At 41.8% G+C, this 15,141-nt stretch overlaps 2 protein-coding genes and 1 pseudogene across 2 annotated transcripts in view; 2 read left to right on the top strand and 1 right to left on the bottom strand.

Moving 5' to 3' along the window:
• The window catches only part of LOC123395534 (probable methylenetetrahydrofolate reductase), a 24,760-nt gene extending 15,659 nt beyond the window's left edge, over positions 1–9,101 (top strand). The window contains exons 4-6 of the mRNA XM_045090549.1: positions 7,769–7,842; positions 7,932–8,001; positions 9,060–9,101. Of these exons, the coding sequence (XP_044946484.1) occupies positions 7,769–7,842; positions 7,932–8,001; positions 9,060–9,101 (186 nt within the window). The remainder of the gene's footprint in view (positions 1–7,768; positions 7,843–7,931; positions 8,002–9,059) is intronic.
• LOC123445487 lies at positions 8,355–15,141 on the bottom strand. The gene is made up of 7 exons (XM_045122509.1): positions 14,995–15,141; positions 14,808–14,870; positions 12,540–12,652; positions 12,075–12,216; positions 11,758–11,823; positions 11,380–11,602; positions 8,355–8,617 (listed from the first exon to the last, which is right to left on the bottom strand). Exons 1-6 carry the CDS (start codon positions 15,139–15,141, stop codon positions 11,573–11,575), a joined length of 561 nt encoding a protein of 186 aa, XP_044978444.1. The 3' UTR covers positions 8,355–8,617; positions 11,380–11,572.
• Positions 13,514–14,112, top strand: LOC123445300 (annotated as a pseudogene).

The following is a 15,141-nucleotide window of genomic DNA, read 5'->3' as shown; positions in this document are numbered from 1 at the left end:
GGGTTTGGTGGAGTGTGCTGTGGCAGGAGAGCGATGAGGCGAAGAAGAGGATACTGAGGGGGATAAGGACATATTTATAGCCCAAAAGTTACTGTTTGGCACGAAAGTTTCGGACCAAATAGCCCCTGCCTCTACGTCTTCGCAGGACACGTGTAGCTCCCGTACGATGCGGTGGAAATAGTGGAGATCGTGGTTATCCGATCGTGGGAAGTGGGGGTTCAGTTACTGTGCCTTTAAAGAAAACAATTTTTGAAGACTTGAGGACTTTCGTTACAAAATCATCAGCTGACAAGGATGTAGTGAGGATTTTGAACAAAGTTTCAAGTAGAACGCATACGAAGAATTGAATAGACTGGATAAGTATAGCATAGAGGAAAAGTAGGGTCCGATCACATTCACTTAGCAGAAACATCAACTTGAAGAATTAGCAATAAGTGAATGTTGTTGAGGACTAGAAATCACAGTCTACTTAGGCAAATGAAAGTCATCAAGTGTTTTTGAAGATTTTGTAATAGATCATCACAATGAAGAACAACTGTTTTGAAGAAAAAAAAAATGCATTTTGAGGAAATTGATAATTTGAAGAAAATCAACTTGAGGGATTTCACATTGGGCGGTGGCGTTACCCACCATATAAGAATGTTGATTACACACGCCGTGTACAATTGTCGTAGGGCCCTGAGAATCAATTTCTTCACATTTAGAGTGACTTTCTTCATCAGTTGAAGAAAATCGTTTCATCATGTGTTGCACATCTAAGTCATCAACTTTGCATAAGTGTTAGGATGTGTGCATGTTTTTACAAAACATTTGAAGATTCTAAGATATTTAGCTCACACCGCAACTTGCAAAACCTTTTCTCATCCAATGGCTTAGTGAAGATATCTGCTAGTTGATCATCAGTCTTCACATGGTCGATGAGGATATTGCCCTTGAGGACATGGTCCCAAAGAAAATGATGACGAATCTCGATATGCTTGGTCTTCGAGTGTTGTACTGGGTTGTATGCAATCTTGATAGCACTCTCATTGTCACAGTAGAGAGGCACATTCTTCATGTTGATGCCGTAGTCCTTGAGGGTTTGCTTCATCCACAGCAATTGAGCACAGCAAGAACCAGCAGCAATGTACTCAGCTTCGGCAGTGGAGAGTGATACGCAGTTCTGCTTCTTTGGGGACCAGCAAACTAGTGGTCTTTCGAGGAAATGGCATGTGCCAGAAGTTGACTTGCCATCCACACGGTCACCAGCATAGTCTGAATCAGAATACCCTACCAGATGAAGATTGGAGCCCCTGGGATACCATAATCCTAGTGTTGGTGTGTGAGCTAAGTATCGAAGAATATATTTCACAGCCTTATGGTGTGATTCCTTCGGTTTTGCTTGAAAACGTGCACACATGCAAACACTAAGCATTATATCTGGCCTAGATGCACATAGATACAATAAAGAGCCAATCATAGAACGGTATACCTGCTGATCAAAATCTTTACCATTTTCATCAGTGCCGAGGTGACCGTTGGTAGGCATCGGAGTCTTGGCACCTTTGCATTTGTGCATGTCGAATTTCCTGAGAACATCCTTGAGGTATTTCTCCTGTGATATGAAGATTCAATTGCTTTGTTGACAAATTTGAAGACCTAAGAAGAATTTCAGCTCCCTCATCATGGACATCTGATATTCTTCACTCATCATGTAGGCAAATTCATCACTGTATCTTTTGTCAGTACAACCAAATATGATATCATCAACATATATTTGACATACAAACAGCTCATTATCATAGGATTTTGTGAAAAGAGTTGGATCGAGTGAACCAGGTTTGAAGCCTTTCTTCATGAGGAATTCCTTCAATGTATCATACCATGCCCGAGGGGCTTGCTTGACACCATACAGAGCCTTTTTGAGTCTGAAGACTTTGTCTGTATTCTTTGGATCCTCAAAACCTGGACCTAGGACCTAGTCCTCTCACATAGGACCTACTCTACCCTCTCTTAGGTAGAATATCATAAAACAAGATAGGCCCTGCCTCTCCATTATGGAGAATGGAGATCATCCTGTCTCCAATTCTTGGCCTACGCACAATGTTGCTTTCAAGTAGCTCTCTACGATTGACCATACATTTTTTCGAATCTTTGATTGTTATTTCATCGGTTTTAGAAATCCGGTATGGACAAGAGTGATGAATATACATAGGCTGACCTGGCTGTGTTGGTTGTATGCTCATAACATCAAAGCGACCTCTTGGAAACATCAGATGAGGCACACAATCCTGCGGGATTTTCTATTGAAAAACATAGTAATAACTTTGTAGCTAGCAATATAGTTTAGTTTTACAAGAATTTATGCAAAAGATGCACGGATGTCGTAATAGTAGAAAATCTTACCATGCAATCTCCATGCATGTTACCGTAGTTCACCACGTGCAATAGTGGCACGTATTGACCATAATGTGGAGGTGTTTGGTGATAGCTATTATAATTCTCAAGATTATTAATAAATGCGACAAGATGATTTTTCTCCTTATAAGTTAATTCCGCTTCATCATTGTAGTAGTAGGTTCTGTCTATCATCTTCCGTATATTTTTGGAAGAATGAAAATAAGTTGTCAACTATTTTTAAATAAACAATATAAATTACTTAATAAATATGGTTGAGAAACTCACGTAATGGTACAACTGGAGGCGTATGCAAATCAACTGGAGCCTTGCATAGTGCTACCCAACTTTTGCATTCAAAAAAGGAGTAGGTGTCTGCATTGTACAACTTTACGGCAAAAGTATAACCATGCTCGGTCCTCAAGTGAACTATCTTTACCTCCATAATTTTTCCAGTACTGAAACCAATCTTATCCAAGAAATAAATTCTTGCATGGCAGGGGATACACTAGTAGAATAGTAAAAAATAAAAATTATAAGTTGAAGCAAAAGAAGTCATGCTTAATTACGAAAAAAGATTTGTCGTTGTGAATTACTGTATCCACTTCGAAGTCCTCATCCAGCATGATGCTGAAGCGCCTATCATGAACTAGGTGAGGCGTGTCGCACAGGCCGTGCTCGTCTTGGAAGTATTCGCACAGGCGACGACCAGGAGGAGGGCGGCGGCGACAACAAGGAGGAGGACGGGCTCGGGGTGGCGGCGACGAGGAGGAGGACGACGGGCTCGGGACGGCGGCGACGACGAGGAGGACGGGCTCGGGGGGCAAATGGGAGAGTTTGGGGGAAAATTTCGACAACTCTCATCTATATGCGAAAACCAGTGGTCATGGTTCGAGGCACAAACCGGGACCAATGCACCCCTATCGTCTCGGCTTGTGCTGCAAACCGGGACTAAAGGCCAATTTCCAACAGCCCAAAGGGCGGGAAGAAGAGACCTTTAGTCCCGGTTGGTGCCGACAACCGACACAAAAGGGCGTATTTCGTGTCGGTTGGTGGGACAAACCGAGACTAAAGGCTTGTGCCTGCCACAGCCGCGATGCGGCTGGATGTTTAGTCCCACCTCGCTAGCCGAGAGAGCCTGAGAGTGGTTTGTAAGCATTGGTGCGTAGACCCACTCGAGCACCTCTCAAATGCAGGCTTTCGGTCCTAATTTGTTACTGCCTGTAGGCCTACTGGGCCTTCTGCCTGAATTCTGGCCCAATTCTCAGGGTGGGTTTCTAGTCGTATTCACGCGTGGTGGCCCATTACGTGGCATTTTTAAAAAAAATTAGTTTTTTTGTTTCTTTTTTACTTTTTTTATTTTATTTTGTGACTAACTTTACTAAAAAATAAATTTTTGAGTGATTCTTTTTCCTCCTATTTAATATTACTGTGTTTTTAATCTTTATATTCAATTTGAAAGGTTTTAGGTTATTTTAAATGATTATTTTAATCAAAAACAAATCTGTTACAAAAGTGATTTCATTTTTTAGAACTTATTTAAACTCAAGACTTTTTGTGTTTTCAAAATGCACCATTCTAGGCCACATCATCAATTTTCAACACTTTACGAGTTCATTTGGTATTTTTCATGCATTTACTCATTTTTTTAGCTAAATGGCCTAGAAATTGAAAGGCACTACAAAAAAACTCTGAACAGGTTGAAAGTTGGCATGGTATCATCATTTCACCTACATAACATGTGCTAAAAAGTTGAGAGGGTTCGGCAAAAATTGGATGCACTTCGTGTACAAATTGGACAATCTCTTTCAAAGTATCACGGTTTTAATCAAAAACAGATTTGTTACAAAATGGATTTCATTTTTTTGAACTTATTTGAACTCAAGACTTTTTATGTGTTCAAAATGCACCATTCAATGCCACGTCATCAATTTTCAACACTTTCTGAATTCATTTGGTATTTTTCACGCATTTACTAATTTTTTGAGCTAAATGGCCCAGAAATTGAAAACACTACAAATGAACTGTGTACAGGTTGAAAGTTGGCATGGTATCATCATTTCACCCACATATCATGTGCTAAAAAGTTGAGAGGGTTGCGGCAAAAACTAGTTGTACTTCGTGTACAAATCGGACAATCTCTTTAGAAGTATCAGGGTTTCTTACGAAAACAGATCTGTTACAAAAGAGATTTATTTTTTGAACTTATTTGAACTCAAGACTTTTTGTGTGTTCAAAGTGCACCATTCAAGGCCACATCATCAATTTTCAATTCTTTCTGAGTTCATTTGGTATTTTGCGCGCATTTACTGATTTTTTTGAGCTAAATGGCCCAGAAATTAAAAAGCACTACAAATGAACTGTGAATAGGTTGAAAGTTGGCATGGTATCATCATTTCACCCTGATAGCATGTGCTAAAAAGTTGAGAGAGTTGCGGCAAAAACTGGATGCACTTCGTGTACAAATCGGACAATCTTTTTCGAAGCATGAGGGTTTCTTACGAAAACTCGTGTGTTACAAAAGGGATTTCGTATTTTGAACTTATTTAAATTCAAGACTTTATGTGTGTTCAAAATGCACTATTCAGGGCCGCATCATCAATTTTGAACACTTTCTGAGTTCATTTGGTATTTTTCATGCATTTACTGATTTTGTTTTTTGAGCTAAATGGCCTAGAAATTTAAAAGCACTACAAATGAACTCTGAATAGGTTGAAAGTTGGCATGGTATCATAATTTCACCCACATAGCATGTGCTAAAAATTTGAGAGGGTTGCGGCAAAAACTGGATGCGCTTCGTGTACAAATCGAAGAATCTCTTTTGAAGTATCAGGGTTTTTACGAAAACTCATCTGTTACAAAAGAAATTACATTTTTTGAACTTATTTTAACTGAAGACTTTTTGTGTGTTCAAAATGCACCATTCAAGGCCACATCATCTATTTTCAACACTTTCCGAGTTTATTTGGTATTACTCATGCATTTACTGATTTGTTTTGACCTAAATGGCCCATAAATTGAAAAGCACTACAAATGAACTCTGAATAGGTTGAAAGTTCGCATGGCATCATCATTTCACCCACATAGCATGTGCTAAAAAGTTGATAGGGTTGCGGCAAAAACTGCATGCACTTCGTGTACAAATCAGACAATCTCTTTTGAAGTATTAGGGTTTTTTACGAAAATTCATCTGTTACAAAAGGGATTTCATTTTTTTGAATACAAAATGGATTTCATTTTTTAAAACTTATTTGAACTCAAGACTTTTTGTGTGTTCAAAATGCACCATTCAAGGCCGCATCATCAATTTTCAACACTTTCTGAGTTCATTTAGTATTTTTCATGCATTTACTGATTTTTTTGAGCTAAATGGCCCAAAAATTGAAAAGCACTACAAATGAACTCTGAATAGGTTGAAAGTTGGCATGGTATCATCATTTTGCCCCACATAGCATGTGCTAAAAAGTTGAGAGGGTTGCGGCAAAAACTGGATGCACTTCGTGTACAAATCGGAAAGTCTTTTTAGAAGTATGAGAGTTTCTTACGAAAACTCATCTGTTACAAATGGGATTTGTTTTTGAACTTATTTGAACTCAAGACTTTTTTTGTGTTCAAAATGCACCATTCAAGGCTGCATCATCAATTTTCAACACTTTCTGAGTTCATTTGGTATTTTTCATGCATTTACTGAATTGTTTGAGCTAAATGGCCCAGAAATTGAAAAGCACTACAAATGAACTTTGAATAGGTTGAAAGTTGGTATGGTATCATCATTTCACCCACATAGCAAGTGCTAAAAAGTTGAGAGGGTTGCGGCAAAAACTGGATGCACTTTGTGTACAAAAGTTCTGAGGTGGAAAATGCATGATACCATGAAAAGTAGCAAATGAAGTTAGAAAGGGCTAAACCATTCAAATTTGAAAACTATAATGGCACAAACAGAAACTAGACATATATAAATTGATCCAAGCAGTATATAATGATACTAGTCCAAACAGTACATAATAATAGCTAGCATATATATATATATATATATATATATATATATATATATATATATATATATATATATATATATACACACACACACAAGCGTTCGCCGTTGTGAACACTACTCGTCTGAATCGTCTGAATCAGAATGTCCACCTGCTCTGAGGTGACGTCGACCATAGTTGACGACTCGAATCTTGCGGTACAACTCATATGGAACGTATGCATCTTTTGATGCATACTCAATGTTGATACGATCAAGTGTTGTCTTCTCCCAAAATATGTGCTGAGACTTTGGGAATTTGGTCTTCATATCAGCATACTCCTCGTCGATCAAGGCGACTGCCATATGAGCCATCGAAGTCCTCTCATGTCGAAGCATGAATTCCCGTTGGAGATCAATGAGGCATACAGCTGGTATCTCAATACCGAAGTTGTGCCCCATCTTCAGCTTGTCGTTCATTATGTCAACGGTAGCAAAACTGATGCTGCTGCGAAGGAAGTCCATGAATTCTGGACAATGCTTGTAACTACTGCAACAACAACAATTTAAAATAGAACAAATGTTACATACTGCTGCAACAAGGAAAAATGTTTCACTAGAACTAAAGAGAAAATTATCTTTAGGATTCAAATGGAACATATTGCTATCCTATGCAATTTTCATATCCTATGAATTGATCATGAAATCGTAAATTAACTATGATATATATATATATATATATATATATATATATATATATATATATATATATATATATATATATATATATATATATATATATATATATATATATATACATATATATACATACATATATATATATATATATATATATATGTATATATATATATATATATATATATATGCAACAAGCTAGATATATTGCATATTGCTATCCAATGAAACCTAGAGAGATCACTATAGCTATCCAATGGTACCTAGAGAGATCACTAGCTATATGCAATTTTCATAACTATGACATATCATATTGCTATCCAATGGAACCTAGAGAGATCACTAGCTATATGCAATTTTCATAACCTTGGATCAAAGAACGCCCCATAAAATTGTTTCACTACAACTAAAGAGAAATTGATCTTTATAGGATTCCAAAATGGAACATATTGCTATCGATCCTATGCAATTTTCATATCCTATGAATTGATGAAGAAACTCTCAATTAACTATCCAATAGAACATATATAGAAACTGCATATTGCTATCCAAAACTCTCGCGCCTCAAGACTTTGCACCTTTACACACTAAACATGGAAAAGACCGCTTTAGCAATTCTGATGGTGATTTCCTTGTCTTGCTTGGTTTAATTTTTTGCTCTGACGAGTTTCTAACAGCTAACTATTGTTTCTCCAGAATCTTGGATTAATAGAGGAATCCAAGATTTCAAGAACATTACCTTGGAGGCCACCAACTAATGTTTTCCGTGTCAAAGAGGATGTTCGTCCTATATTCTGGTAAAAAAAAATTCTGATTTTTTCTTTGTGAAAGCTGATTGACTATTAGTACCACACATATACTCATTCAATCTTGTCTTTGATATAAGTGAGCAGGACCAACAGACCAAAGAGTTACATTTGAAGGACCACTCATTACTAAGAAAAGGCCTGCTAGTGGTGCACCTGTTTTGGCTACTAATGTCGCACTATAGATGCGCCACTAGCATCACGCCATTAGAATTTTTTACTAATGGCGCACCAGGCAGTGCGCCATTAGTATAGCTCATGGTGCGCCATTAGTATGCCTCCCAGATGCGCCATTAGTATGCCTCCCAGGTGCGCCATTAGTATGCATCCCAGGTGTGCCATTAGTATAGCTCATGGTGCGCCACATGTTATACTATCAGCTCTAAAAATATTCAATTATTATCCTCACACCCACAAGAAGGTTCAAGATAAACACATATTACACCATGATGAAAATATGTTTATAAACATGCACATACATTGAACGCAAGTTGACAAACAAATTAACCTAGAGGAAGCATAGTTTTGACCATCTTAACAATCATCTAGAACACACAAGTCACAAAAAGATAAGGACTATTGGTTACTATGAGAGACTTCAGATGGTCCAGAACACACAAGTTTGTATCTACATGCACAAAATGCAAGCACCAAAACACTCGAAACACCAAATGGTCTACAAGACAATAAGGTCCATGATTACAGGTTGGTTGGTCCATAAACGCTAGAGAGTCATCATGTCCATGTGCATCAATAGGTTGAGTACCTGAAAACATTTTGCACAAATTTGTCAAGAAAGTGGAACCAGATCAAGTTGTTAAAATCTCATATGTGTATTAAAAATATTCGATCAAAAGATTATCATGATATCATAGTTAACAATATATCCTTGTGTTTCAAAGACATGTTTGCAAACTGCGAGTCAAGGTCTCTGATGTTTCCACATATATAAATCTTACACTAGACTGAACTGACAAGGTTGCCCATCGTGGAACACCCCTAGGCCTTGAATCACTGATGCTAGTTAAGAGATGAGCGGCTGACTACAAAATGATTGTTCAACTACAACATCCGCATAGCCATCCACTGCTCCAACGTCAATTGGAGTCGCTTCTAGTGTACTTGGTACATTAACAACCACAGTTCGATTATCCTTCACTGTAGCTATTCGATTTAACATTTTGAGCTGTGTGAAGTTAAATTTGCAGAAGATTAGAAGAGAGAAAAATCCAGCACCAGACACAAATTAGTAAATCTAGCCATGTTTCAAGCTTCCATGCAATGCACTGCAGTATGTCAAAACTTACAAATTTGTATATACTATGTTGTTCCAACCCACTAAAGCACTTGCAATTTCATTAGCTCCAACTTCTATAGAGATGTAATTACATATAAAAACTATCTCCCAAACATATTAATGACAATGTTCATACAGAAGCTAACATAATTAACAATTCAATACCTCCTACATTTACATAACCAGCACATGGACCGCGTCAAGAAGAAGCTACATTTCATCATACCAAGGAAGATAAGAGGGCCAGGTATACACACGTTTTTCCTTATGGAAATCTTATCATCCAATAACTGTTTAGCAGGATCATCAGCTGGGTTACTTTGTTTGCGCCTCTCAGTTTTTGACCTTTCTAGATTTGATGGACCCGTAGTTTCAGTAGTTATCTCAGTATCCTTGACCACCCCCGGCATAGTGCTTGACCTATGGAGGTTTCCGTTATCTGCAAGGAAGGATGACTTGAATGTTGAATTAAAAGGAAATGATAACATTTATACTTTCCAAGTCACATTATCACAAGATAAATAGAAGAAACTGGGCATAAATTGTACGAGCAGAAAACAACTGAACAATTTTCTTATCACATCCTCTTACTGTGTTTCGGCGTGCTACATTTTTTTATAGTCATGGGATAAATTGAACACAACCACAGAAAAAGTTCAGAAACATTCGGTTTGGGTAAAAGTACCAACTAGCGTTCTCTAAACGATGCGAACAAGCAATTTCCTTATAATAGCCAACACTAGTACATGCAGAAACTTGCAATCTAAAAAAGTGTGTAGCAAAGAGATGGGACAAGAATAGACGGGGCCAAAGGAGAAACGACAAATGGTTCAGGCATAATCTTCCTGTAGGCCTGGTCCTCATCGTTCTGAAGATCAGCTTGAGATATTTCAAACACCCGGTGCTTCAGGCATAATCTCTACAAAAATGAAATGTGCAGTAAGCAGAGAATATTTGGAGGGTCCATTGTAGCCTTTCCCCAAAAGGATATCAAATGCTGCAGTTTCCCGTTCACCTGAAAAACTTTCATGGTCATATACATGCTCACATACCACTTTCCCAAAATCTGCAGCAGCTTTTCCTCAAATCCCATACCATGTTTTTGAAGCTCCACAGTGATAATAGCAATTAGACTAAAAAGAAGTTTCATTCTCCAGCATATTGAAAAATGTAGGGAGTGGAAACATGACAAAACTACTAATCATACATCTGTACAAGTAATGGTTTTCCACGTACCAGGCAAAAATACTTTCATATGCTTTCTCTAATTCTCTACATGGTGACATTTTTAATTCATCTCACATCAACTCGAAAGAAAATCAAACATACCATCCACTACAGGCTCACAGTTCATGAGTGTTATGCTAATTTTTGGTTCAAATCGATCTGAAGGCACATGTTAGAAAGCTAAACTGAATCTTTGAAAACAATCCCTATGATTCCAAGATAGAAACAGGTGATATTATGTGAGCTGTGAAGCAGTCATAAACTTATAATTGCAGAGTTGTAGTAATTTTACAGCACTAAAACTGAATGTACTGTTATACTAGTACTATTAAGCACGGACCAGTACTTGCTTGCAGTGTTAACTCTCGAAACAAAATTTTCTACTATTAAGTATGGTACTTGCTTGCAGTGTTATACTAGTACTATTAAGTACGATACGCTGGCTTCAATTAGGCTAAGCATTAAGCAAAGGGGCGTGGCATCGACATGGGCATGTCATGTAGATCAGTAGATGTAGGCAAGGTGATGTCATGTAGATCAGTCCATGTGATGTAGATCAGTCATAAACTAAGTCCCTGAGAAGTGTTGGATGTGAGCTGCTGCAAGACATGGATTTATCAAAACAATGGAAATAAAATCTACTATCTGTGCGGAAACGCCTCACAGAAATCCATAGCTTATAACATATTGTTTTACAGAAACATGTGTACCTTTTTAATTAAGGAAAAACATGCGTAAAGCCATAACATATTTGTTTTAACTAAACTATAAACAGGGCCAGTGGCGGATGCAGGCACAATTTTATGATGTGGCAGTGGTAACTAGCAAATGTATCTCAGCTCAAATCATCAATGAAGTATCATATAGACCTAGTATACATGACAGGTGTTAATTACGTATGGCAGCAGCCAAAGCTTGCCAATTGCTGGCTTCGCCACTGAACAGGGCTGTGCTAGGATCATCTGAAAAACAACAAGGTTCGTAATAGAAGAAAAAGCACTAACCTGGAGAAGATCCAACACTTGGGGTAGATGCTGGGAAGGGAACAACGAAATGGGGATGAGGCTTGTGAGATGAATGGCTTCGTTGCTAGCCGGACGAAGTCGCATATAAATGAACCCAACGAGATCTGGACTGAGTTGACTTGACTCTCCCTCCATCATGGTAAATAATGAACCCAACGAGATCTGGACTGAGTCAACGAGATCCGGCCGAAAAAGCACTGACCTAGAAAGTACATGGACACAACAATAATGAACAGTAATATACCAGATAGATATGTCACCATGCCACCATGGTAAATGACATGGGAGACTGATGGTAAGTGAAATCTGAGGTTACTTTGTTGAAATAATAAATAAAGAGAAAACAAGGATCAGTACCTTCAGGCAAGAAAATATCCCAGGAAGCCCATACCCGCAGCTCAGCTGCATCAGATAAATATATAACTGAAACAGTTTACCAGAAGAACCACACATTAATCAAAGATTCAAACGCCCATACACGTGTTTAGCATCTGAGGGGCCTAAAGAGCAGGCCCAGCCAAAAGAAGTAGCTTCGATGCAAGAGGCTTTTCCTCAAATAACATGTGTTTCAGTCTTTCGTATAAGGGATCAGTTTAAGGAAGGGCAGTAATAAACAATCAAGCATAGGAGCATAGCATTATCAGAAATTACATAGACTGAAGGTAGAGTAGTACCTCTAAAACACGTTTGCTTCTGAATGCCAGTAGCCCATCACAGATCTCATTCTTGAGAATATTTACTAGCTCAAGTGAACTCTGACAGCATTTCAAGGGCCCTAGTGCAAAAGATAAATCCAGATCCTCGCCTTTCCAAGTACTCTGCTGGCTTTTGAACGTGCGTATGCAGCTGTACACGCGTGCCTACGGGATTCTTGCTTCGGCCGGCTACTTGACGGAACTTGCGTAACTAGCGACACGACTAAAACTGATCGATGGATTTGATGGCTAAAGGCCCGTGTCGAGCCTTTGCTTTGTATTGCTTTTCGTTTTTCTGGTGTTACAATCAACACCCCTAGGGTGTCTTTTATACACGTCCACAAGGGACTATGAAAATAGAATAGGACTAGGAATCTTATTACTACTAGGACTCGGTTTGGCTTTCTTTCCTAATCCTAAAGAAACAACATGATTAACTTCTACATACTCGTTAATACAATGATATAACTGGTAGGGCTATTACTCTTGCCTTGGCCTTTTGTAGCTGCAAGATCTGATCTAGATAGTCCCACAATATCAACAACACTGAACTTCCCCTAAAACAAGTTTAAAAACAGAAAATTGTTGGCAATAAGCCACGGCGACTGCGTCCGGTGCGCGTGCGTGCGCGTACGGGACGCGTCAGGCTCATGGCGAGTGTGTGTGAGTTGGTTAGACGGATGCGCCGGGTGTGGCCGTGCCGGGCGCTGGAACCAGTCGCGTCCCGTTGGCGTGCGTGCGCGACGGGCGCGGGAGCTGAGGAGTGCGGGGCGGGCGTTGCGTGGGCACTGCGTTAGTTGCATGCATGGGTGAGTTAGTTAGCTCGTGTGAGTAGTGCTGTTAGTGGTGGCCGAGTGCAGCGGCAAGCCAATTCAGTACGTGGGTGCTTGCATGTGATCGCTAGCCTGATGTGTGTAGCTTGGGTATAAAAGGCCCTTCGTGTACTGGTTGTAGTCTGCGGTGCTTGAGTTCGTGCTTGAGTAGAAGAAAGCGGCTGTTCGTGCAGCCGGCGGCGTTCGTGCGCCGGGTATACCTTGTTGTCCACTGCCTCATTCCTCCTTCTTTCTTGTCGTTCGAGCGTGAGAGAGAGAGACAGCAAGGACAATGACTCAACCCCAACATTTGGCATCAGAGCTTCGGTTCGGGAGCTCGCCGACGGCAATGGCGATCGTACCACATGGCGGAGGCGCGGGCGGATCGGTGTCAATGGCGATGCCGATGCTCACGCCGGACAACTACACGGTGTGGGCGATCAAGGCGCAGGCGATTCTCGACGTCCACACCGTGTGGGAGGCGGTGGCGCCGGGCGACGCGGCGGTGAACGCCAAGAAGGACAAGGCGGCGCGCGCAATGCTCCTTGGAGCGCTGCCGGAGGATGTGTTGCTGCAGGTGGCGACGAAGCTCACCGCCAAGGAGGTATGGGACTCCTTGAAGGTGAGGTTCGTCGGCGCCGATCGTGTCCGCGCGGCGAGGTTGGCGACGCTGCGCGGGGACTTTGACCGCTTGGAGATGGCGGACGGCGAGGCGTTGGACGCGTACGCCGGGAGGCTGGCAGGGATGACGACGCGGTTCGCGAGCCTAGGGGAGACGCTGGGCGATGCGGTGCTTGTGAAGAAGCTGCTGGACACCGTCCCGGATCGGTTGTTCCCCGTCGTCGCCGGCATCGAGCAGTTCTGTGACACGGCGACCATGGCGTTCGACGAGGCGCTCGGGCGGCTGCTCGCGTTCGACGAGCGGGTTCGGCTCGTGGACAAGACGATGGTGAGCGCGGGGTCAGCAGCTGCTCATGACGGCGGCGCAGTGGGCAGCGCGGGAGCGTCGACATGGCGGTGCTTGGGATGACGACGACGGCAAGAGCGTGGCATCGAGCATCGGCGGGAACCGCCGTGGACGCTGCTACAAGTGCGGCGTGCGCGGACACTTCAAGAGGGACTGCCCCAAGCTGCGGAAGGAGCCGGCGGCGGAACGCGCGCTGCTGGCGGACGTCGTCGGAGTCGAGGACGACGGGCTCCTCTGAGTCGTGGCTTAGGTTGTGTGTTGGCAATAAGCCACGGCGACTGCGTCGGGTGCGCGTGCATGCGCGTACGGGACGCGTCAGGCTCGTGGCGAGTGTGTGTGAGTTGGTTAGACGGATGCGCCGGGTGTGGCCGTGCCGGGCGCTGGAACCAGTCGCGTCCCGTTGGCGTGCGTGCGCGCGACGGGCGCGGGAGCTGAGGAGTGCGGGGCGGGCGTTGCATGGACACTGCGTTAGTTGCATGCATGGGTGAGTTAGTTAGCTCGTGTGAGTAGTGCTGTTAATGGTGGCCGAGTGCAGCGGCAAGCCAATTCAGTACGTGGGTGGTTGCATGTGATCGCTAGCCTGATGTGTGTAGCTTGGGTATAAAAGGCCCTTCGTGTACTGGTTGTAGTCTGCGGTGCTTGAGTTCGTGCTTGAGTAGAAGAAAGTGGTTGTTCGTGCAGCCGGCGGCGTTCGTGCGCCGGGTATACCTTGTTGTCCACTGCCTCATTCCTCCTTCTTTCTTGTCGTTCGAGCGTGAGAGAGAGACAGCAGGACAATGACTCAACCCCAACAAAAATCACCAATTATAAGCCTACCACATAAAATGGCCAGTACGATTAAATCACAAGTCCATAAATCCTTACACCGTTTAGCCGCAATGGTCAAAAATAAGCTGGAACAAGTAGCAAGTATAGGAAAAAGTAATCGATCACCTTGAATATATTCATGCCGTGCATCTCAATATTGTTGCCCGCATACTTGTACGGCTGAACATCCTGCATACCGATGCAAACAACGCCAGCTTAGCCAGCAGATAACGAAATGCCCTTCTCGATGGGACATGTTCTGAACAGGCAGGACTTGTAACTTTGCCATGAACAACGACTGGAAACAAGCAACCTGTGATGGGACCATCTCGGCGGCCGGTGACGATAGGCAGGACTGATCCCTCCCGGGCACGATGTCGATGCAGTGAGCTGCGGCCTTTTCATGAGACAGTAAGCCGGTCAGGCACTGCAAGAGCAGCGACGGCGATGGCAACCGCAT

Source organism: Hordeum vulgare, chromosome 1H (assembly GCF_904849725.1).
Source record: "Hordeum vulgare subsp. vulgare chromosome 1H, MorexV3_pseudomolecules_assembly, whole genome shotgun sequence".
Lineage (NCBI taxonomy): Eukaryota > Viridiplantae > Streptophyta > Magnoliopsida > Poales > Poaceae > Hordeum > Hordeum vulgare.
The sequence above is the reverse complement of the archived record's forward strand: the minus strand, read 5'-3'. Positions and strand labels throughout refer to the sequence as shown.